Source organism: Electrona antarctica (assembly GCF_951216825.1).
Source record: "Electrona antarctica genome assembly, chromosome: 9".
In the NCBI taxonomy this organism is placed as follows: domain Eukaryota; kingdom Metazoa; phylum Chordata; class Actinopteri; order Myctophiformes; family Myctophidae; genus Electrona; species Electrona antarctica.
Window position 1 is genome coordinate 22,272,305 of NC_136790.1, and position 25,365 is coordinate 22,297,669.

The 25,365-nt window shown below is 42.9% G+C and overlaps 2 protein-coding genes across 2 annotated transcripts in view; both read left to right on the forward strand.

Moving 5' to 3' along the window:
* Positions 1–25,365, forward strand: part of LOC306929876 (RNA polymerase-associated protein LEO1-like) — a gene marked incomplete at both ends in the record, with an annotated part of 209,764 nt that overhangs the window by 54,402 nt on the left and 129,997 nt on the right. The gene's annotated exons all lie outside the window — the stretch shown is intronic.
* The window catches only part of LOC306929146 (plexin-A2-like), a 104,805-nt gene that overhangs the window by 42,578 nt on the left and 36,862 nt on the right, over positions 1–25,365 (forward strand). The window contains exons 5-12 of the mRNA XM_079509566.1: positions 9,202–9,302; positions 14,106–14,229; positions 14,946–15,099; positions 16,353–16,449; positions 18,641–18,755; positions 20,572–20,772; positions 22,167–22,263; positions 23,434–23,633. Coding sequence (XP_079365692.1) covers positions 9,202–9,302; positions 14,106–14,229; positions 14,946–15,099; positions 16,353–16,449; positions 18,641–18,755; positions 20,572–20,772; positions 22,167–22,263; positions 23,434–23,633 — 1,089 coding nt within the window. The remainder of the gene's footprint in view (positions 1–9,201; positions 9,303–14,105; positions 14,230–14,945; positions 15,100–16,352; positions 16,450–18,640; positions 18,756–20,571; positions 20,773–22,166; positions 22,264–23,433; positions 23,634–25,365) is intronic.

Consider the following 25,365-nt stretch of genomic DNA (forward strand, 5'->3'; position numbering starts at 1 on the left):
GAGAGGGAGATAACTTGGATACGTACGCACACGCACATACACGCACATGCACGCACAAATGTTTGCCCGCGTGTGCACACGCACACATGCACAGTTGCACACACATGTATAGGTAAACATTCTAGCATTGTACCTGCCATTGCCTGGGTTAAATAGGCACAAAGCCATAGGTTTGTGCACACTTCAGGAATGGCTAGACAGTAGACAGTGAATTCTTTCACTAAACATTTTATTGATGATCAGGTACATGGAATTTAGAAGCAGTACAGTTTCCATTGAGGATAGTGCAAGTACAGAATGCTACTTGAAGACGTTCTGACTTAGAAATAATATCATTAAGCTATTTATTTACTTTGTTTTGATAGAAGATGTTGGTGAGCGCATCTGCAGAGCGGATTTCTATAACATGAGACTATAGAGCGTCGCAGTCCCGCCCCCTACCATGGACCAGGAAATTAATCCCAATGCATTTTTCCCATAGACATTTCATAAAGTATTTATTTAAAGACGGTTACGCCGCGGACAAAGCCAACTCGAGTCGTGACAACTCATGACAACACAAACAATATTTTGGACCAAACAAATAATTACAAAGAAGAAAAACAACAAAAAAAGTGTTGTAACCTGCCGTTTTTTTCTTCTTTCTAATAATTTTTTCGGCCCCAAAAATTGTGTTTGTTGTCATGATTTGTCACGACTCGAGTTGGCTTTGTCCGCGGCGTAAACGTCTTTAAATAAATACTTTCTGAAATGTCTATGAGGAAAATGAACGGAGAATCATTTCCTGGTCCATGGTAGGGGGCGGGACTGCGACGCTCTATAGCCAACATAGAGTAGAGCAGACCATGTGTGAAGCAGTCAGTGACGGGAGCTTGAAGCTACATGTGTGGATTGTATTTTTTGGGCAGAATTATAAATTATTTAATTTATTATAAAGAAAGAAAAGTTCTGTTAGTGACAAGCAATTATGCAGTATTATATCATACCTTATGAATCATTCATAATTGTCCGAATTCTTGATTCTGATCGTCTGGTTTCCGTGATAAAGCACACTGTAATGATCTACTCCTTAGATCAGCTTAATCAGTCACAGGTGTTATTTGTTTCTACTGTGATTCAGCACATCCGTAGCAGAATGATCGAGGTACTGTAAGGGGAGTGTTTGTTTTCAATACACATCCTGTGCTGCAAAACAGCAGAATCATGAAGCAAAAGAAGGCTCGCTACTCACTTTCAGAGAACTCCAAATGTAACCGCAACAAAGAACCATGTTTTGACCTTGCAGTCTTTCTCACTTGCTCCATGTTGCTGCTGGCAATTAAATTGGAACTTTCTGTGTGAGTGAGTTGAGCCTTCTATTGCTTTATAGTGCATTGTGATTCATATAAAGTGTTACTGCTATGGGTGTCCCCAGATCTTCCTCCCAATTGATCTATGTTGTACTCATTGTTCAATCATTATCAATCTTCTTACAGCTCTTCCTAAATGTTTTCTTATTACCACTGAACATTATTGAATCTAATTATTATACTAATTCCATTTCAATTCCTCTCCATTTGGGATTTGCTTGTGTCACTCATCCACATCATTAAGTACTTAATCTGAGCAGCAAAGAATTAGCTACTCAGATCTGGCATTGCCAGCCCTCCACAGCGTTGCAATAGCATTAAGTTGTTAATTTCACTCTTCTTGTTTTGTCATCGCATACGGATTTCCTGCGGGTTTTGCTCAGGTCAACACTATTTCAGTCACTATGCAAAAGTGCTGAATTGTGTGTGCAGTCAATATTCTAAAAGTCCATTTTACTCCCTTCAGAACGGATGCATACTGTATGTGCACATACATTACGAATGCGTTGTGAGTTTGGAGATCTGCTATGTATTTTTGGCCAAAAGATTTGGTGTACTGTAGATCAGTGGTTCCCAAAGTGGGGTCCGGGGACCCCCAGAGGTCCTTGAGGGTCCATTTGGTTCCATTTGTACACTCTCAGAGTTAAATTAACATTGATTTTACAATATAAATTGCGGTCCCAGAGATAGAAATGCCATTAAATGGGGGCCCGTAGACATGTCAAACTGGGGGTCCATGAAATTAAACAGGTTGAGAATCACTGCTAGAGCCGTAAAACTCTTCTCTTATGGGGGTCCCTAGCTGGCATATGTTTTTCAAATGGGGGTCCGTGGGCTAATGAGTATCACCACTGCTGTAGATGGCAGAAAACGGTCCCAGCACAGAGCCAACTCGGGTCCAGTTTACTCCAGTATGTATAGAGGGTTTAAGTGGTTAATTCTCCCCAGACACAACACAATAACGCTCTAGTCTACGCAAGTGTCCCAGGCGTCTAAAATATGCAGGGGAGTGTGCACGGGGATGGAATGTTGGTCTAATTACTTATCCATGCATGCCGGCTTACGGTACATGCATCTTCCTTTATAAACGGCACAGACAGCATGCCATAGAAAACCATTAGCGATGCGGCTTAGCTTTGCTCTGCGGATGTGTCCCCGTCTCAGTGTGCTGTTCGTCAGCTGAAATGGCATCACAGAGGTAGCGCTAGCGGCAGAATTTGTTGCTGTTGTTTTTGGCCGTTATCCCCTGGACCCATTGGAGATAATCACTTTAAAACTCCCATCAAGTGATTGTTCTGTCATGGCTGAGTGAAATGGGATTAGGTTTCACTGCGGTCATAAAAAGCTCTCCTATCTCTCCTACTCTCTCTCTTTCTTGTGAGAGTGCTGGAATGTATTTTTAGACCCAAATCGAACGACAGGGAGACAAGAGAACTCTAGGACTATTCCAGCTGTGTCATTCTCTTTTATGAGAATTATTATTTTTCAATTTTTTTTGTATTCTAGTTTTGTTTTGGCTTGGGGTGCATGGAAACGGGCTGCAGGAAGTTTTATGAGAACAAAGGGATGCCATTTGAGGACAGAGACAGAACGGAGGTGGTATTGTATAGGGTAGAGCCTTCTGAAACAAATCAAGGCCAGCTTTTCTTTTTCCTTGAGTGTGATAGACTGGAAGCTGACAAGCCATCACTTATTGATGAGCACCGGTTGTTCAAGGACAGACACATGCTTCCTTCAAGGAGATATAGCTGCAGTAGATGCATGCCTTCAGTGCTGCCTGCAGCGAGCCTCCACTGACATCTGAGCTAGACCATGTGGTTCTCAAGCTTCTTCATGCCAAGGACCCCCAAACTGATACATGTATTTTGCCACGGACGCCCATCTGAAAAGGTTCTGTGCCAGGGACCCTTGGAAGAGAATAAATAAAGAAATAATAATAATAATTTGAATAGCTTACATATAAATGGATAAAGTGGTTAGAATGATTGTGATACTATATAACTACTTTTGATGGGGACCCCCATCTAGCTCCCCAAGGAGCTATAGAGTCTAGCTCTGTATGCAATGTGTGTGTATACGTGAGAGAAAGTATAAGAGTGCATTGGCATTACAGTGCATGCACATATTAGGCAGTTAATGTAATGGGAAATAACCAAATCAATTCTCCCCACATTCATTCAAAATGGATTAAAGACATTAAATAAATAGCCTACCTGGAAAGATACAACTTGTCATTCTTCATTTCAGCTTTGATTGTTGTAGGCATTAGATCCCTTAAAACATTGGTTCCCAACCTTTTTATACTGAAGTACCACCTCAGAAAATATTTGGCTCTCCAAGTACCACCATAATAACTGATGTTAAAATACATGAGCGTATACCTGCCCTTTTTGTTCCATTCCTAAGCCAATATAAATGCTGCTGCTCTGACAAAACTCTGTCTAAGCACTAATCAGCACAACTGATGATGTTTCTAATGTGATTAATCTGTTCTCAAATCTTCTATTAACGGCTAGGTGTGATGTCATGCTCATTTCAGCACGGCTGTCCTTTTTCTCCTTTTTTGGGTGACTCCTCTGAGTACCACCAGAAGAGGGCTCAAGTACCACTAGTGGTACCAGTACCACCAGAAGAGGGCTTAAGTACCACTAGTGGTACCAGTGGTTGACAACCGAACAGAACTGGACCAAAACTCACAGTTACTGGAATGGCTTTGGAATGACCTCCACAGACCCAGAACAGAGTAAATCTCTCTCTCTCTTTCTCTCTCTCTATCTCTCTCTCTCTCTCTCTCTCTCTCTCTCTCTCTCTCTCTCTCTCGCGTGCACCCACCTCTTTTTCGTTGGTGCCCTCACACCTTCCCTAAGTTTCACGAGGAATTCCACTTACAGGTTTCTCCACTGCATTTCCAGTGGATTTGTATGCAATTATTATTATTACTATTACTATTACTATTACTATTATTATTATTATTATTATTATTATTATTATTATTATTATTATTATTATTATTATTATTATTATTATTATTCCAGGGAGCCAAACAATGGAGAAATGATGTGGAATGAGGAGAGGAGCACAGACAGACAGCCGACCCTCACAGAATAACAATGAGCATCTCTGTCTCCTGCCGAGTGCAGCACGCAGGGCTAGCATGATGATGAAGTGTGAGCAGGAAGACAGGAAAGCAAGAGATCCCTTTGTGTTCGTGTGTGTGTGTGTGTGTGTGTGTGTGTGTGTGTGTGTGTGTGTGTGTGTGTGTGTGTGTGTGTGTGTGTGTGTGTGTGTGTGTGTGTGTGTGTGTGTGTGTGTGTGTGTGTGTGTGTGTGTGTGTGTGTGTGTGTGTGTGTGTGTGTCTGCGCACGCGCTTACAATGTATAGATTGGCTATGTGGAGCTGGAGTATGATAAAGTATAAAATCAGGCATAACCACTTAAACTCAAAACGGACTTGAGTTGCACTGTTTGTACAGTACTTGGTGCGCTGTTTTTTCCCATCTCCACCAAATCTCTTCACCAAAAATAGCAGATCTACAAGCTCACAAAGTATTGCGTTAGGACACGTTGGGTTATTTTTGGGTGAACGTTACCCCCAGAATGGGAGTGATGGGGTTCAAGTGGTTAAAATGAAAAGGACTACAGGGTAAACTGGTGTGCCCTCCTTTGTTCTTTGTTCAGGGTTGACTGCAGATCTCAAAAACGACATATATAATGTCATATAGTCACTCATATGTTATATACAGTAGCACTGACGAAGGTCCCAGGACCTTCATCACTTTGAGCACAGAGCACTTTATGATCATGTCAAATTAAAACTTCTATTTTCTTTGTCTTCCATAACGCATTTACACCTAAAAACACCTTTTGAAAAAAAGGTTTCTGAAAAACGTCAAATATTTATTTAAAAATTGCAAAAACAATAAATGTTGCCATATACTGTTCCATAGCCGTCTTGAAAGGTAAAAACCCCAAAAGGAGTTCCTGCAAATGGGTTAGTAGTTTATGCAGCGAGCAAGTGTTTTTCTAAAATGAAAAGGAGACATACACTGTAGGGCTTTTCCACAACAATCTCCTAGTGCTGTAGGGTAGAATGTAAATACTACCGCCCACATCCCATGTCTTTTTCTTCCTCTCTTTCTTAATCCCCATGAGGCTGTGTCTGTGTGCACGTGCGGTCGTGCGTGTGTGCGTGCATGCGTGCGTGACGTGTGTGTATCTATGTGTGAATAAATGTATGCAGTACATGTGTGTTTCTCTGACCTCAATGTAACCCCTCTACTGACAGTATGGCCTATGCTGGTGCAGAGAGTATATGCATAATCTATGATCACCATACTTCTTGCAAAGTAAGACCTCCAAACAAATGCATATCGAGGCTCAGATAGTGGCCTAATACTTTATAAAATAGGCCTATATTTGAGGACAGAAATCACAGTTTTTATTTATAGTATATAATTTCATTGAACTTTGTTCAAGAATGTATAAATAGCATTCTGGAATGAATCCCTGAATGTACCTGAATCCCTATACATGTAGGGCGGCTGTGGCTCAGGAGGTAGAGCAGGTCGTCCAATGATCCCTGGGTCAGCGGTTCGAATCCCGGCTCCTCCTGTCCACATGTCGAAGTGTCCTTGGGCAATACACTGAACCCAACATTGCCTCCAAAGAGTTGGTCGGTGTGAGCTTTCCACCATTGGTGTTTAAATATGGGAAGTGAGGACGCTGGCGTCGACTGCACCTCCCAATGTATGAATGAATGAACCATTGTAAAGAGCTTTGAGCACTTGGAAAAGCGCTATAAAAATGCAATTCATTACATGCCCCAAAATTGTGTATACTACATTCAAAGTATGTAGTATCTAGGGCTAGGCTGACAGCTGTAGATGGAGAGACATCAAATACGCTGTACGTGTGCTCATCTCACAGCAAGCTTTTAAGTTCCAGCAAATCCGGATGAAAGCGTTGAAGTGCCACTGGTCTGGTTGTGATCATGACACGGCCTATATATTATACGTGGCACTGTTTGGAAATGAGGTATTATTTATGATTGCATAATGCCTTGAGTGGATGTCCACCATTTGGTCAGAAACCTTGTCCAAAACCTTTTTCATCATTATTTCAAAACATTTTAAAATAGTGACAATTGCCGATGTACAAGTTCACAACGTATCGCAACGCGTTGTGAACTTGTAGATCGGCTATTTTCTCTCCTTTTGTGTAGGACCAAATAGTGCATTAACCTACGAAATAATACGTTTCAATATGGAGATAGGCGGTTTCTGATGGACGGCAACGATTTGCTCCTTTCTGCTCAATAAATGATGTGGGAGAAGGCCAGTTCAATGAAAGCTTAATGGAAAATACTAGTAAGTACCGCATCTACCTTTGAATTATGTATGGTGCGTCGATGAAGACCTGTAAACAGATTATGAAGGCTTATTGTCAAAATGATCTTAAGTCCTTTTGAGTCTGTGACAGCTTCATAGAAAGAGGCTAGCATTTGTACTTATTTACTGCAGTATGAATGAATACACGATAATAATTCATAGAAATTAAACTTGTACCTTAATTTAACTCTGAGATTGTAATAAAATGTAGTAGTAGGTAGTAGGTCTGGACCAATATAACTTCCATTTGGGTACATTTTTACACTCAGAAGAGTTAAGTACATGAACCCCAGCATCATGTACTTATGGGGGAACATTCTGAGGAAATAGCTGATCTTTTCTGATCTCAAGTATGGACTCCTGTGGAACCTGATGCACTAAAGTATAGCGTTTAAATGGTTAAACGAACACTGAAGATTTGACTGTAGACGGAGAGGAGAGGAGAGGAGAGATTCTGCTCTGCGAATAGCATTTGAGGACACCGTGTGTAGACATCAAACAAAAGGACTTGCCTTTCATTCAGAACTTATTTGGATTCAAGGCCTCGTCTCCTGGCTCGGGTCAAATCGACTGAACAAACCTCTCACGGCTGCAGTGTGATGTGTGATCCGCACATTTGATTCTGGGAAGCATGGCAGACACACAGGATCCATAGCCCTGTATACCCGCTCGGAAAGGTCACGCCGCCCCAAATCGGTTGACTACCCATTTTCCCCAGTAGGAGCACCTGCAGATCAGAAGGGTTCTCAAATTATTCTGATCATATCGGAAATTGAGTCAAATGCCCTGTATTCTACACTCCAAAATCATTTTTGCAAATGTGATGCACTGAATACGCTCTAAACCCTAGGACAGTAATAAAAAAGGAGAAAAGGGGAAAAATGAGTGAGCGATAGAAAAAGTAATTTTGTCAGGTGCGGCAGATAATCCTTTTTGCCAACACAGACCTGAGAGAGAAGCCACTTACGCTGTATGGACTATGGAGAGCACCGGAGACACTCTAAGCCATAATCCACTCTACATTTGTTATTGCATACATCAGGAAATTGCATGCATCACATCATGTCAAGGCCAAGAATAATAACAATGTATAAAATATCCTGGCGGAGAGTGTTTTTTTTGGTTTTGTATGCAGGGACTGACCCTGGCCCGTGCTACTGTGATGTCTGTCACATGGATGGAGCTAATGGACAGTTTACTGTGTGTGCGTGCGTGTGCGTGTGTGTGTGCGTGTGCACTGCATTAGTAGTACAGAGACTGCTGCAGAAAATTCACCCTTAATTGTGGTACAGTACATAATAAAAAGACTAGCAGTTAGGTCATTCTTAGTGCTTTCTGACAGAAAATAATTAGTACAAGGTTTATTTTCCCCCAACCAATTCTTCATGGGGTAAGGCGTCAGTGTTTCAGTGGTGCACAAGAACATTTGACTTCTTACACATGGGACATAATACTTTGTGTAATGCAAATGTAAACCTGTGTAAAATATGGAGATATGCTCCCTAAACTCTCCTGAGTTGGTAAGTCACAGCTTGTGCTCTGTGCTGATGCCATAGACCTCCAGGTATTCAGATCCAGAGCCTTAGATATAGACAGAGTTACGCAAACTGCGTTCAATTCATGGGGTCAGTCCAATGGCGGCTCTCCTACATACAGGTAGACTTCTATTGAGAATGGGGACAACCAACTGGGACAAGTCCTGCACCGGAAGTATAGGCAGAAATGCATTGGACTCAGGCAACAACAGCCCAGCTTTAATGATCTTAAATCCCTTTATTTTAGATTGTTCTGTAGTAATAGTACAACATAAACATTAAAGAGACTTTAGTTGTTACTGTACAATACTTTAATACAGCTGTCATGTTGCACACATCTCCAGCTTGTCTCAGTTCAGGCTGCATGAACAGCGCTCGAGCGCTCGGTTCCGCCCCCTCAATATCGTAACTCTTCCATTAGATGGCTCTGCTCTGACCCTGGGATACTGACGTACTGATGTCATATAGACCAGGGGTTCCCAAAGTTCGGGTGGCGGGACACTGACTGTGGGGTCGCGAGATGATTTGTGGTCATCAAAAATATTTTACACACCTGAATTGAATACAACAGAATGAGTAATTGCAATGTAAAAAGTATTACAAATACATTTTAACCATATTTATTTACAAAAGCCTTCATAGCCCTAGGCTTAATACATTACATGTGTGGATAAATGTGCACGTTTGTGCACCAAGTGCATGAAGTTCCGGGGTTGGTTTGGAGTCGCGAGTCAAAGGCAGCATTATTTTGGGGTTGGGGACTGAAAGGTTGAGAAGCCATGATATAGACTGTCCTCAACTACTTTGTGCATATCCCTGACAAACAACAAAAAACAAATCACAGAGACATCTTGTTCTTTTCTTGATGCCGTTTTCATTTTGAGAAACTGAATAACACGTCACCCTGTTTCTGTCATTCCATGTCGTATAGGTGGCGCAGGTGTCTGTGGAGGCCTGTGAACAGTACCGTACATGTGGGGAATGTCTGAGTGCAGGAGACCCGCACTGTGGCTGGTGTGTGCTGTTCAACACGTGAGTCCATCTATCGCTGTTCCCTTGTAATCCTCATATCCTAGTATATCCAGTGGTGGAAAAAAAGTACTCAATACTGCAATATAGAAGTACTATAGAAGTAAAAGTCCAGAATTCAAAATGTACTTGAGTAAAAGTACAAAAGTATTGACATCAAAATGTTCTTAAAGTAGGAAGAGTAAAAGTACTCCTTGTGCAGAATGTCCTGTTTCAAGTTTTCAAATGTATAACAACTTTTGAAAACAGCAGATCTACAAGCTCACAATGCGTCACGATGCGATGCATTGTGAGCTTGTAGATCGGCTATTTTCAAATGGCTGTAATGTATATAGGGCTTTGTAATAATCATCAAAATCTACAAAGTCTAGTTACTTTGTAGATTTTGATGATTATTAACTAAAGTTTTCGAATTATTGTAGTGGAGTAAAAGTACAATATTTGGTTCAGAGATGTAGTGGAGTAAGTAAAAGTATTGGAAATTTGGAATGTAAATTACAACTACCTCAAAATTGAACTTAATTACATTTAATGTACCTCACTGATCCTAACTGTGGCTGGTGTGTCTTCGACATGGCAGTCCGCTGCCTCCTGTCTCTCTCACTGTCAACATGAACTCACATCATTATCCACCGAGATAAAAGCCACAAATGCAACTCACCACACAGTTGGACATGAGGATTACGCCATACTAAACAAATATAACGGATCTCTCCATCACCCCCGAGCCAGCCATTATCAACAGCTGGCGAGAAAATGAAAACAAGGAATGAGTCATCTTGGGATGTTGTCTATTCTATTCAGTACCAGACACCCCGCATTGCCCACCAGAAGCTTTTGCGTGTTTGTTACCAAGAGCTTGGATTTTAATGACTCTATACAGAAGATATTAAACACAGTGAGCACTTTCACTTAGACCGCAGCAGGCATTTTGTCAGTGCAAGGTAGGAGACAATGCACTGACAAAATGTCTGCAGCAGTCTATGTTTATTTTCTGACCTCCATGGTTAGCTGTAAGTCCCAAAATGGGGGTTCTTGAGGGGTTCCAGGGGGTCCCCAGCCAAATTTGTTAACATATAGCATCAAAATCAGTCGAATCACTTTATACTTATGTTATATCTAGTCTACCACTATTTTGAAGCCTGCCTCATTCATACCACTTTCTGTCTTATGATTTGCGCAACTCATCTACAAAATATATCCCTCCGGCAATTAGCATGATTTCAGTAGCACTTACTGAACCCAACGGAGGACTGAAAATAAATTATAAATAATGTCTTTCTTGTTAATTACTTTATTTATTTATTTGTTTTCCTTGAATGCAGGTCTTTGTCAGTTAGGAGTCCCGTTTCTCAGGGAGAATAAATGTCTTTGTACGTCTGCGAACACAGATAGGGCTCTGTTCCTTCATGTAAACCAAAGTGAATCATGAGTACCCATATGGTGGAATGAGTCCTTTATTTTCCAGTCTATTCAATTCATTCCAGACAGGAGTTGGGGGGGGGGGGGGGGGGTTTCTCTTGCCTCTGAAAGCCTACTAAATGTCAGGTGGAGCCCTTTTGAGATCCAGGTTTCCCACCCATAGCACAACAGCTCATGGCCCTATGGCTGACACCATGATGCATAGGTACAATATATAATGAACATGTAAAAAGACCCCCCGGGAGGTGGAGAAGAGAAGAAAAGCCCCACTCACCTCCTCCCTCCCTCCCTCCCTCTACCTCTCCTCATCTGGCAAACCACGGCAAAGAATAGGCGATGAAAGACTGTCTTGAGTTGAAACGGGGTTTCTCTGCAGAGGCACTTCAGTTGATGAGCGGTCAGGAGGTGACCGTCTATCCTCCGGTGGCCTCAGATGTGCCTCAAGCAGCCGTGGCCAGTAACAGATGTCACCGCCTCTCCATTCGCACCTCATATTGTCGTGTAATTGCGGCGGAGACCTCTTTAGACAAGTGTTCTCTGGAGGGGCTGACTCCTCAGCGGTATCTGACAGATTTTCTTTATGGTTCATCTTTTTTTTAATTAAATGAATGTAATTTTTGGAGTGGTGTCCTTAAACCGCTCCAATGAACAGCTATGTGTGTCTGTCCGTATGTCTATTTGAGTACGGACAGCTGCAATACCGCGGGTTGACCTAAAGTGGCACTGTTGCACTGGTCAGTTCACACGTTGGTGTGATTTTTTTATACTTCATTGTATGACAGTGTCATACTAAATTAGCGATAATATCCGATCTACAAGCATTGCGATGCGACACATTGTGAGCTTGCATATCGGCTATTTTAGCTCATTTTGTATGAAAAAAACCCCATCTTTGAAAAAATATTTCATTCATTTTGACATGCCCAAAATAGGGACAGTGGACACCAGCATGAAATTCTCTCTGTGTTTTTTTTTATTTATAAATATGTATCCATTCGAAAGTAGTAACAAGAGCTTGTGACTAAATAATAACTACATTAGATCCATTGGAACACAGGTTACTTTTTCCATTTCATGAAAATAAATGTAATTTATTTCCTCCCAACAGTGACGATAATGTAAAGAAAGGACAGTAAAAACTCAGTCTGTTAGAGTATAACGATGGGGCTCATTGTCTTTAAAGTGTCTATGTGTCAGGTGTAGTTCATTAAAGACTCGACCAAGATAAAGCTTTCCTTCTCAACTCCAGGACAATTGAGACTTTAATGAGCTGGAGCTGGGGACGGAGGTGCGCTGCTTGTCGCTTTGCTGAAAAGAGAACGACAGGTTCAGACAGAGGCTGTTTGAACCGTCTTAGTTTTTCGTCGACTAAAACTAAGACGGACTAGATGGATGTCCAGTAGTGCTCACCCCTCCAGATGGATGTCCAGTAGTGCTCACCCCTCCAGATGGATGTCCAGTATAGAGCGTCGCAGTCCCGCCTCCTACCCTGGACCAGGAAATGAAACCCAATGCATTAATCCCATAGACATTTCTTAAAGTATTTATTTAAAGACGGTTACGCCGCGGACAAAGCCAACTCGAGTCGTGACAACTCATGACAACACAAACAATATTTTGGACCAAACAAATAATTACAAAGAAGAAAAACAACAAAAAAAGTGTTGTAACCTGCCGTTTTTTTCTTCTTTCTAATTATTTGTTTGGTCCAAAATATTGTTTGTGTTGTCATGAGTTGTCACGACTCGAGTTGGCTTTGTCCGCGGCGTAACCGTCTTTAAATAAATACTTTAAGAAATGTCTATGAGGAAAATGCATTGGGTTTCATTTCCTGGTCCAGGGTAGGAGGCGGGACTGCGACGCTCTATAGTGCTCACCCCTCCAGATGGATGTCCAGTAGTGCTCACCCCTCCAGATGGATGTCCAGTAGTGCTCACCCCTCCAGATGGATGTCCAGTATAGTGCTCACCCCTCCAGATGAATGTCCAGTAGTGCTCACCCCTCCAGATGGATGTCCAGTAGTGCTCACCCCTCCAGATGAATGTCCAGTAGTGCTCACCCCTCCAGATGGATGTCCAGTATAGTGCTCACCCCTCCAGATGGATGTCCAGTAGTGCTCACCCCTCCAGATGGATGTCCAGTATAGTGCTCACCCCTCCAGATGGATGTCCAGTAGTGCTCACCCCTCCAGATGGATGTCCAGTAGTGCTCACCCCTCCAGATGGATGTCCAGTAGTGCTCACCCCTCCAGATGGATGTCCAGTAGTGCTCACCCCTCCAGATGGATGTCCAGTAGTGCTCACCCCTCCAGATGAATGTCCAGTAGTGCTCACCCCTCCAGATGGATGTCCAGTATAGTGCTCACCCCTCCAGATGGATGTCCAGTAGTGCTCACCCCTCCAGATGAATGTCCAGTAGTGCTCACCCCTCCAGATGGATGTCCAGTATAGTGCTCACCCCTCCAGATGGATGTCCAGTATAGTGCTCACCCCTCCAGATGGATGTCCAGTATAGTGCTCACCCCTCCAGATGGATGTCCAGTAGTGCTCACCCCTCCAGATGGATGTCCAGTATAGTGCTCACCCCTCCAGATGGATGTCCAGTAGTGCTCACCCCTCCAGCTGAATGTCCAGTAGTGCTCACCCCTCCAGCTGAATGTCCAGTAGTGCTCACCCCTCCAGCTGAATGTCCAGTAGTGCTCACCCCTCCAGCTGAATGTCCAGTAGTGCTCACCCCTCCAGCTGAATGTCCAGTAGTGCTCACCCCTCCAGCTCCCAATTCAACTTTTGTGGAGAAATCCATGCATGAAACTAAAGTAAAAAGATGAGAGCGTGAGAGAAGAGATCTTCTTAAACATACTCATAGAGCTGCATTCCTGATTACCAAAATGTCTCTTTCAGAGGTATCAGTATCGAAGCCGGTGATGTTAAAAAAAAGAAAAGAAAAAACACTGTTTGATGTGGTAACGGGTTTATGGTTGGCAGAAGTGATATGGAATCATTCATGACTGAATCATGAACTAAAATTCTCTAACAGTAGCTTTGCTCAACTTAAAACGGCAATGTTTCATTACAGAGAAACATTTATATGCATTTAATTCAAATTAATACATTTTGAGTATGAATGAATGAATTTCACGTAATTTCAGATTGGTATGAATACGCTTTCAAATTGCGTGAATGTTCTTCAACCGTTTTTCAACCCCTAACAGGACAGGTCCATTTGGATACTCTCAGAGTTGAATTAACACTGAGGATTGTACAGAGTGCATAGATAGAGTGGGTCTGGGGCCTAATGTACATCAAACTGGGGGTCCTTGAAATTCAAAAAGGTTGAGAATCACTGCTATGGTGAAACTCCAACAGTTCCTCTCTTGTACTTCAGGTGTTCCAGGAGGGACCGGTGTCAGAGGGCAGATGAGCCGTTCCGTTTCGCCACTGACATTGACCGCTGTGTGAAGGTCATCGCCCATCCCGACAGCATTGCTGTGTCGGCACACAGCGTGCCCGTGAGTGCACTTGTCATTCCTACTCTTCCTTTTGTCGTCACCGTGCTTGCACACTGCCGTTTGGTTCATGGACAGTCACTGTACAGTTACAGTACATAGCCTACCACCTTACAGTTACATACACAGCTTGAAAAGTGCACTTCTCGGAGTGTAGATCTCTGCTAGGCTGGGTTTGCTACTCATGAACTTTAGAAGTAAATTGTAGCCATGGGTATTTCTGCTATTTCTGAAAATTCAGGACCAAGTAATAAATAGAGCTTGATTAAAGTGATTAAAACCAGGAAATGACCACGCTTAAATGCCAAAATCCCACACGATATATGTCTCATATCACAATTGCCCAGCCCTAACTGGCACACATTTGCATTTCTTCAGAAAGAATCAATGTGTTGGGAGCATCTTGCCTTGCTCAAGGGCATATGGAGCGATGTGTACATGCACTGTAACTTAGCTACCCTCCTTTAGCTCTCCGCAACGGGAACAGACCCTTTTGCCAGCACCAAAAACACGATGGCTCACTCACAAGTCACAACTGCTTAATAAACTCTTCTGTAGATACCTAGCCTGGTGCTAGAACCATCTCTGTTACCGGTAGTTCCAGGCAGCTACAAATTAAATCTTTCTGAGCTTTAATATAAAAAAAAGAAGAAGAGAGATCTACTGAAAATGTATCTGATGAAATATATATTTGTGCTTGTTTCCCCCCCACTGTATAGATTCTACTGGAGGTCAGTAACATACCAGACCTTTCCGCGGGGATCACCTGTTCCTTTGGCCAGCAAGCCGAAGTGGATGGCCACGTCAACGGGAACAGGGTTATGTGTCTGTCCCCAGCTGGCAAGGAGGTCCCACGGATACCAGAGGGACAAGGTGAGCACAGCCAGTGTGGATCAACAAGATTATTAATTACTGCAGCGGTTCCCAACCCTTTCTGGATCAGGGCCCACTCCAACATTTGAAAGTGTTCGCACGCAGCACACCCATCTGGCCACTTAACATGTTGTTAAGTGGCAGCTTGTGTTTATTTTAATGATCAATCAATCAATTGTGTTCTGGCTTGGATGGATGGACGTAACATAGTATACTTTTCCTATTCATTAGTAATATCACAATGAAAACAACATTTTCAAGGTTTTAAATAAAAGAATATAAAAAGAAATGTCTCAATATTTATGTTATATAATCATTAAAATCACATTGTTTGGCCAATTTTGTGTGTGTGTGTGTGGGGGGGGGGGGGGGGGCACTTGCAGTACCCTCATGGCCCACAGGTTGGGAATCACTGATCTATTTGAGGGTATGCCGTTGTAGAATTCCATAATATGGATTTTATGGAGAAATTCATAATATGGCGACAACTGGAGATATTATTTCCAGTAGTGGCTTCCAGTAGTGGAACTTATGAAAGTGTAATCGATGGCTTTCACTAATTCACCTTGAATGAACCCTTTTTCTGTGTCACACTCTCTCTTTATTTTCTCTCTCACCCTGTCTTGTCTAAACCTTCTGTTTCCTTCCCGCCTCTCGCTCTCTTCCACGTCTCTCTCTCCTATTCTCTGTTATCTCTCTCATCGCTATTATCTCTACCAATCTCTTAACTCATCATCTCACTGTCGAGCATGTCTTATCCTCCTCCCCTCTCCTTCTTCTCTCCCTCTCCTCCTTGATCTGCTGCCTTCCCTCTCTTTCTTCCTCTGTCACTCTCTGTCGTCATCCATCTATGTTTTTTTTTAACCTTTATTTAGCCAGGCAGGAAAGATTATCCACTTAAACACGCTAGTCTTAGTGAAACGGATTTGAGTTACAACTGCACTCGGACCATGTTTTCCTATCTACACCAAATCTCTTCACCATTTCTTTTGCTTGTATATCTGCTATTTTTTGGAAAATGTAATGTTCGCCCCAGAATAGGCTTTTTGGGGTTCAGGTGATTATAAGAACTTATTTACGAGTACTGCAGCCTGGCGCTTGAGGGAGTGGGGAAAGGGGGCTAAAATAAATCAATAATCAATTAAAAACAAAAAAAAAACAATACAAACTACACAATATAAAAACAATGTAATCATGTATTTATTTTTATCTCTATTTTTTAATCTATCTTTCACTCTCTGCCTCCCTCCCAGACTGGTCGGGTGTCGAGCTTCGCCTCAACTCGAAGGAAACGGGTCAAATGGTGGCCAGCACTGAGGTCAAGTTCTATAACTGCAGCATACATCACACGTGAGTGTCGTCCCCGTCCCCGTCCCCCCCCCCCCCCCTCCCTGTATTGGGTCAATAGATAGCAGAGCGCAACCTCATTTAAAGCAATGATGTACCAGCCGCTCACAACCCTACTTAAGATCAGCCTGTCAGATAGTTCTCCCAACCGAGTTCAAATGATCTGTCTGATATGATTCAGATCAACGGGAGGTCATTAGCCGTGGCTTAGCTTGTTTTTATTTATTTATTTGCGTAAGACTTCAGCTAGCACACTAATCGCTGAAGGCAAGATTATTATAAGATGTATTTTCTTTTAACCTTTATTTACCTTGGCAAACGTTTATACTGCAGCATGCAATGTTCTGACAAAGCCCTCCGCCATGTGGTAGCATTTTCATCTGAAAGTGTGCACGGTGCAGCCTACAGTATAAGACGTGAGCGATGATAACACAACGCCTGACTGTCAAAGTCTATACAGCGGCAAGGCTTTGATTGATGGACAATTCATAAACACTGGGGGTTAGCCCGCAGATCATATTAAAGCCATCTATTACGGCCTCTCAGATTGTGCCGCTGGGGTGTCGGCGGACCCATATTAAAGAGAAAAAGTCATAACCTCATCACACCCCTCCGCTTTCCCCAGCATGGCATCCATTAGCTGCAGATTGACCCTGTGAGCGCTGTGATTAATAATTCAGAACCAAATGCAGCCCCTCGCCAACTGCCCTGCCTCCATGCAACCCCCCACCCCCACCCCCCGCCACCGCAGCCTCCCAGGCCCCCAGTTCCCGCCTCAATGTCTCGGTACCATCACCTCGGCATCACATCTGCCTCTATAATTAATTATCCAGCAGCTGCAGTAGTGCCCGGCTGCCAGGCTATTTCTATTAATACCATATACACTACACTTGTGCACTCCCACACGCACATGAGGACACTCACACATGCACGCAGCAAACCTGCACATACTGTAAGTGTGGTGTCTGCACCCCAGCGCACGCACGCACGCACGCACGCACGCACGCACGCACGCACGCACGCACGCACGCACGCACGCACGCACGCACGCACGCACGCACGCACACACGCACACACACACGCACACACACACACACACACACACACACGTAATGTTATGCAAACATGCAGATGCAGTAGCATACTGTATGTGCACACAACTTGTAAGTACAGTATGCATGTGTGCGTGTGTACATGCATGGGACAGTACGTGGCCCATCACAGCTATGCAATATTCAAATTTGATGCTGTTGTAAATCTATTACCATTGCTGTGAGCCACAGTATTATTTCACGAGTGTTTTTCACAACCATATATTGATACTCGGTTGCGCGCAGTGCTGCCCACTGAAAATAGCTGATCTACAAGCTCACGACACGTCGCTGTGAAACGCACTGTGAGCTTGTAGATAGGCTATTTTCAGGGCCCGACACTGGCACTGGCTAAGTATAAAACAGGCTTAGCTGATGCACTGATCCACTTTGCCCGCAGCGGCGTGTCATTTATTACTCGCTGCTCCCCAAAGTCTATTTCTTTCCCAGCGGGAACATTGGGCACATCCAATTTACAGCTGTCCAATCTCTAAGCTCCCTGTTTAGTGCATCGGCCGCTGTGCATCTGATCGCCTCGATTCCATCACTCACATACAGTATGTAGCTACTTCTCCATTCTTCTCCTAAAGTTACAGTATCCAACCACCCGTCTCCCCAATCTTTCTCCCCAAGAGTTATATTCAATACTGCTGCATTGGGCCTGTGCATGCACAATGTCACTGCTGCGACACTACAGATACCAACTATGTTGCACAAGTTTCATAGCTGAAACGTGTATATGAAGCGTTCTCGAGACCATTCTCCAGGGGTTGTGTGACAATGATTGCATTCTCGGTCCTCAGTGTTGCAATAATGAGATGTTTATGCAGAAATAAAGAATGTACAAAACATGAAACACCTGCTCTTTACGTGAAACAAACTGATCAGACGAATCTGCTATGAAAGCCACTGTACAAGTTCCCCCCCGTAGTGCGCACCCCATTGAACACACTTCTGTCATGAACGGAAGATGCAGATGAAAGCAAAGCGGAACAAGTTTAAATCAGGCTTTTTCCATCCCTTGTGGCGACTGAGACACAAAGGCGATACGAGCCGAGAGATCTTTCAACATTTTGCACGCTCAACATATCCTCCTCCTCCAGGTGTCTGTCCTGTGTGAACAGTACGTTCCGCTGTCACTGGTGTAAATACCGCAACATGTGTACACACGACCCCAGCAGCTGTTCCTTCCAGGAGGGCAGGGTCAACGCCTCGGAGGTACGTTTACATGAAGTCACACAGGCACGTTTACACTCTGACAAGGTCAGACACAGTTCAAACTGTTCTACAGTATGTACATCTTAACCCATTAAGAACCCAAGGCCAATTCTCATTTTTTTTAAAGAAAAAAACAATGTTGATATATCAGTGGTTCTCAAACGTTTTCATGTCAAGGACCCCCACAATTATATATGTATTTTGCCACGGACCCCCCATCTCAAGATATGTTATTAAGGGACCCCCAGAAACCACCACAGAAATGTAAAGATTTGTCACAAATGGTCACAATTTTTCAAAAATAGATCTACAAGCTTGTAGAAAAAGTAATTAGAAAAACACGGGCAGTATGAGTCACCAAAACAATATTTTCGATGAATCTAACATGGTTAAAATGGAGTTTGAAGTTTGGATTTGTATAGGAAGGGGGCCACAGCAGCTAAAATGAATATCAAATATCTAAATACAAAATCAAGCAACTGTCTGCGATGCTTACATAAGCCTGAGTAGACGATGAAATGACCAAAAGTTTTTTTGAAAGTGAAATGTCCTTTCCTGAGTAAACCATCCTCCCTCAAAGAGGAATTTTAGAGACCTATAAAGTAGAAGGGAATATTAGTTCCTTTAGCATGCATGCTGAAAACATTGAGCAGAAATTAGGTCAGAAAATAGCGTTTAACTTTTATTCCCAGTAATAATAATGGGCACTAAACATTCCACTTGTACATAATGTATATGTTGTCTCAGACTAGACTTTATTATTTATTTATGCTAAAAAGTAATTGTTAAAGTTGTGAGCAGATTATAGGCAGATATGGCAAGCATCAGAGGACATCTTTATTAAGTTTTATTTCTTAATTTGTGAGAAGTAATGGCCATATGCTGATGAACTGATTGTGGAGTCATGGTAACCTCATCATAAGGCACACAATTTAATGGTTAACCCATTTTGGGGCGGGAACCCCTTTTGGTGTTAGCATTATGTTATGCTTTAGCTATTGAAAAATAGCAGATCTACAAGCTCATAGCGCCCCACCGAGTGGCGCGCTATGAGCTTGTAGGTCTGCTATTTTTGAAAAATCGAAGAACGACATAAATGACATAGAAACATAGCTTTTTCAGAAAACTGTCAGGATGTAGAAGACATTTTTAGAATCTGATCTCAGGTCAAAATGGGTTAATTACTGAATTTAATGACCATTATGTTAATCTTTAAAGGGAGATTTCACTTTCACATGTTTGGGGTCATTTTAACGTTTACTCAGGCTATTGTGAGACAGTTTTTAAGTTACTTGATTCAAAATTTAGCCCCAAACACGTTTTTGAAAGTGAAATCTCCCTTTAAAGATTAACATAATGGTAATTCAATTCAGTAATTAACCATTCAATTGTGTCCCTTATGAAAGGTTACCATGACTCCACAATCAGTTCATCAGCATGGGCATTACTTCTCACAACATTTTGTAAGCTAATTTTTGTATTATTGTGCATATTACTATTATACATATTATGGTATTTTAGATGCATTAATAATGTATTACTAGTATCTTCAATGTTTAACAACCCAAAACACTGCTTAGTAAATGTTTCATAGATTGTTAAATGTTGGTATTATAATACATTATCTAACTCTGCCAGGTAGTCATGCCAAAATGGAGAGAGAAGAGGAAACCTCTAGTGTTACATTAAAATGCAGTGTTTTCAAATGAAACCACTGACTGACATCAGTGTATAGAAAGACACAAAATGTGTGTTCATGTGTGTTCATTTGGTGTTTGTGTTTGTGTTTGCGTGCATGTCTGCTTGGCCGTGTCAGGACTGCCCTCAGCTGCTCCAGTCCGGGGAGATCCTGATCCCAGCGGGCGAGGTGCGACCCATCACCCTGAGGGCCCGCAACCTCCCCCAGCCCCAGTCGGGTCAGCGGGGCTACGAGTGCGTGGTGCACGTCCACGGTGTCAGCCACCGTGTCACGGCACTGCGCTTCAACAGCACCAGCGTGCAGTGCCAGAACAGCTCGGTATGACCCCCTCCAACACTCCCACAGGGAGCTCTAGCATCTGTCACAGCAGACGTAGTACACAGCTTTGGAGGAACCTATACTAGGAAAGGCATATACATACTGCACATCCGTGGAGAAGGAAAAAAAGGAAAACACCTGAGCTCTGTCATATAGAGAGGAGAGGGGAGGGGAGGGGAGGGGAGGGGAGGGGAGGGGAGGGGAGAGGAGAGGAGAGGAGAGGAGAGAGGAGAGGAGAGGAGAGGAGAGGAGAGGAGAGGAGAGGAGAGGAGAGGAGAGGAGAGGAGAGGAGAGGAGAGGAGAGGAGAGGAGAGGAGAGGAGAGGAGGAGAGGAGAGGAGAGGAGACATCTTCTAACGGCTGGCTTTAAGTATAATGTTAAACGCTGAAGATGAAAAACGAGTCTAAAGCCTTTGTCTCATGTTCAGAGGAACATGATAATGTCACGCAGGGCGACATCTGCTGTGCTGTAGGTCTTGCCGCAGCAGTAGAATGTGACGTATGCCCAAGGAGAGGTTCAGATGTGGGGGCGGTTATGGTAAACACACTGTAGCGCATTCACAGCGAATATAGAGGACAGCCACAAAGACGTCACTATACAGTACTGTATGACATGTCTCACGCAGCTACTTTTAATGCAGTCCGCATCTCGCTCACTCTACAATACCACTGAGAGGACTAGCCACTTTTCCCCAGACACGGATGATGGGGCACTCCAGCCCACTTAGACCTGCTTGTCCCCCACATGTCAGCCAGGAGAGCGGGGGAGCAGAGCAGACATCCATGTTAGAAATGACAGGTGGTTAAAAGTCCTTCTGCTGCCCTCTCCTTCCTCCTCTTTCTCTCCCACTCTTTCTCCATCTTTCTCCACCAAACTGTATTGTCCCACTCTCTTACTGTGTGTGTGTGTGTGTGTGTGTGTGTGTGTGTGTGTGTGTGTGTGTGTGTGTGTGTGTGTGTGTGTGTGTGCGTGTGCGTGCGCGTGCGTGCGCCTCTCTCAAGGTTATAGTAGTTTGGGATTTTTCATTTTGTTTTAAGTGTTTTGAGTGTATTCGCTAGTTTTAGTTTGTTTTGTATGCACAGTTGCACACAATACAGTTTCAGTTAGTTATCGTTCTATATTTCTATATTGTAGTTTTTATTTAGTTTAGTTAACGAAAATGTTTTTTAAATGTCTTGTGTTTGTTATTTCGTTAGCTTTTGTTAACTATAATAACATCCTCTCTCTCTCTCTCTCTCTCTCTCTCTCTCTCCTCTCTCTCTCTCTCTCTCTCTCTCTCTCTCTCTCTCTCTCTCTCTCTCTCTCTCTCTCTCTCTCTCTGGACAACTTTTCTCTCTCTCCTCTGAACCCCAACCCATTCTTCTTCACTCCTTCTCGCTCCTCTCCTCTCCCAGTACATCTATGAGGGTGCGAAGATCAGTGACCTGGCGGTGGACCTCTCCATCGTATGGAACGGCAATTTTATCATCGACAACCCAGAGAAGATTAAAGGTACAGTACTGCTGCCGTCCATCACGGCCAGGGCCAGAGAGCTGTCACTTTACAGAGATGAGGTACTTCAAGGCTCCCACAGGGACTTGACAGAAAGTTCACAACAGCAGGGCCTAGGGTTGGGCAACTGATCGAAAATATATTGAAACCGATATTTAGAGATTTAATGTTGTGCTCATGCAAGTTATTTTTTATTACGATTATATGTCAACAAATCGACATGAAAAGGTTTCAATCGATTTTTTTTATTTTTTATTATTATTTATTTATTTATTATAATTATCTTTTTATTATAATATAATTTCGAGATGCCTGAAGAAAGAAACGTTGCCAATAAAGTTTGTATTGCAAGTGCAGACGGTGTGCGGGTCTTTGTGCACTTTATGTGCATTTATTCTGAATACATTAAGCCCTGCCTACGCATCCGCCTCAGAGCATACAGATGTGTATAAGACTTTGTTGCCTATTATAATATAATTTGCAATATTATCAATTTCACAATATAATACCGTAAGCCTTTACTATAATGGACTGCCCTGGGTTATACTTTTGTGTAATGGTGATGTGCAAAAATAGCAAAGATAGCTATTGCTATACAAGCTCACGACGTGTCGCATCACGACGCACTGTGAGCTTGTAGATCGGCTATTTACTTGTGTATGGGGAGACATTCATTTATTAAATCATAAAAAGATGAAATAAGGAGATATGAGGTTTCTGCCCCACAGCGACAATATTCTTGTTCCTCCACAGTACTTGCTCCAGGACGGGGGGGGGGGGGGGGGGGGGGTGTAGGGTTGGGGGTATCTTTGATGATGGGATGATATACAGTATATATTCAACAACAGTGGTTCTCAAATCGGGCCCTTAATGGGGTTCAAAAGACAAAAAATAAATAAAAATAGCAGATATACAAGCTCACAGCATGTCACTTTGTGCTGCAACTGCAAGCTTCCACATTATATCTGCTATATTTTTTATGTTTTGAAAGAATCTTGAAAGTGTTTTTTTAAAAAAAAACTTTTTTTCTTCTGGGGGTCCCTGGTCCGCTGTGAAATATATATAAATTTGGGGTCCTTTGAGAACCACTGCCTGTTCAATAACACCAATGGCGTGTGTGTGTCAAATGAATCAGATTTTCAATAGAATGCGGGTTTGACTCGGTTGCAGTGCACCTCTACAAGTGCAGCGCTCAGAGGGACAGCTGTGGCATGTGCCTGCGTGCAGAGAGGAAGTTCCAGTGTGGCTGGTGCAGCGGCGAGGGCCGTTGCACCATGAAGCAGCACTGCCCGCCCATCTCCCCCTATGCCAGCCGCTGGCTGGACCTGTCTGTCAGCAACGTCAAGTGCACCAACCCACGCATCAACGAGGTTAGTTTGGTTCCTCAGTCCAGTCCTGGGTTTATCTAACTGACAAGGACCCCCTAATATAGAGATCTAGAGCCAGCCGGTCCGTAGTTAGTCAATCAGTCACTGTCAGCAAAGCCAGCACTTAGACGTGCAGTGAAAGCTAATTAAGCACACTTTATATATAGCAAATATGAGAGTGTAAAAATAAGTTGTTTCTCAGACATGTCATTAATTTGCCTGGTGGCTACTCTCCTTTCGCGTCTATACGAATCCTTTCTCATTTAGAACACGTGGGTGTGTAGAGAGGACAAAAATATTCTAGTGATTATGCCAAAAATAATGAGTGAAATTTAAAATAAAATATGAGGCCTAAGTGTCTGCTTATATTAGCAGCAACCCACTAGTACACCCAGCATTATTCATCAGCACATTTCACATGCACACAGTGTGCACTATACCCAGCTCTCTTTGCTGGATACACTCCATACGTTTCAAACAACAAATACCATCACGTTGAACTTTGTGTTCTTTTACCAGAGACTGCCAGTCGCAAGTTCTTCACAAACCGCTTGAACCTCCCCAAAAGCACTTAGCAGGCAGGCAGCTAAACAAATTCAACCTGTTTAAGGGGAAGGTGGCTGTGTATCTCTTATACATGTCACAAAGTGCCGCTCGTTCTCTTGAAGGAGGCACAGCGGGTCAGACACAGGGGAGGCGAGGCTTCCTCACTTCAAAGAGCCGCAAGCCTTTGAAGTTCCCTGTCACATTAGTAGCATTTGTGAAGACACCGCGGCAGCAGTAGAAGGAGAGTGGCTGCCTGGAGCTCCAGGGATATAGAGGACCAGTGTTGGTCTGGGATATCGCTCTGGCAGGTTGAACCTTTTAAGCCCCACACTATGAACGTTGACGTTCAATGAATAGTGGAAATAGCCAACTCACGTGTGTTGTGAGCTTTATAATTATATTGACTCTGCCTATAATTACGTGCCAAAAGTAAGCACACCGTGTTGAAAGTGGTTAATTATAAAGTGGTATAATTCAGTAAAGTGAATCACTGTTGGGTGATCAGGGCAGTTTTCTTTCTTTCTTTCTTTCTTTCTTTCTTTCTTTCTTTCTTTCTTTCCTTAAGCAGCAATTATATACAATTATATACACCCTCCCCCCACCCCACAAACACACAGTTGTGGCATACACACTCATGCATACATAACGCAACTCTCAGGCACGCACGCACGCACGCACGCACGCACGCACGCACGCATGCACACACACACATTCATAGGATCACAAAAGGAAATAAGCTCTCGAGGTTTATATTGTATCCTCTTGACAGATCTGTACAATTAATGTTTATGCATATGCATTTTGCCAGTCAGTCAGCCAATCAATCAATCAATCAATCAATCAATCAATCAATCAATCAATCAATCTTCGTATGGCTGCCAATACCAATGCACTAGAAGAGTTTAGCTGTGGCACATGTTGAAATTACTTTCACCTGTGCAACATCTGATTCTCATGTATAATTCAGTGAATTGAAAACATTCGTAAATTATATGAATAGAACAGTGGTTCTCAAAGTGGGGTCCAGAGAGAGACCCTCATTGTTCCTTGAGGGGGTTCCAAATGGATCCTTTACAGGCCTGCAACTCTGAGAGTGTACAAATGGTTCCATTTGGTTACATTTCTACACTGAAATTAAAAGGTTTGAGAAGCACATTCATTAAAAGGTTCGAGAAGCACATTCAGAAAT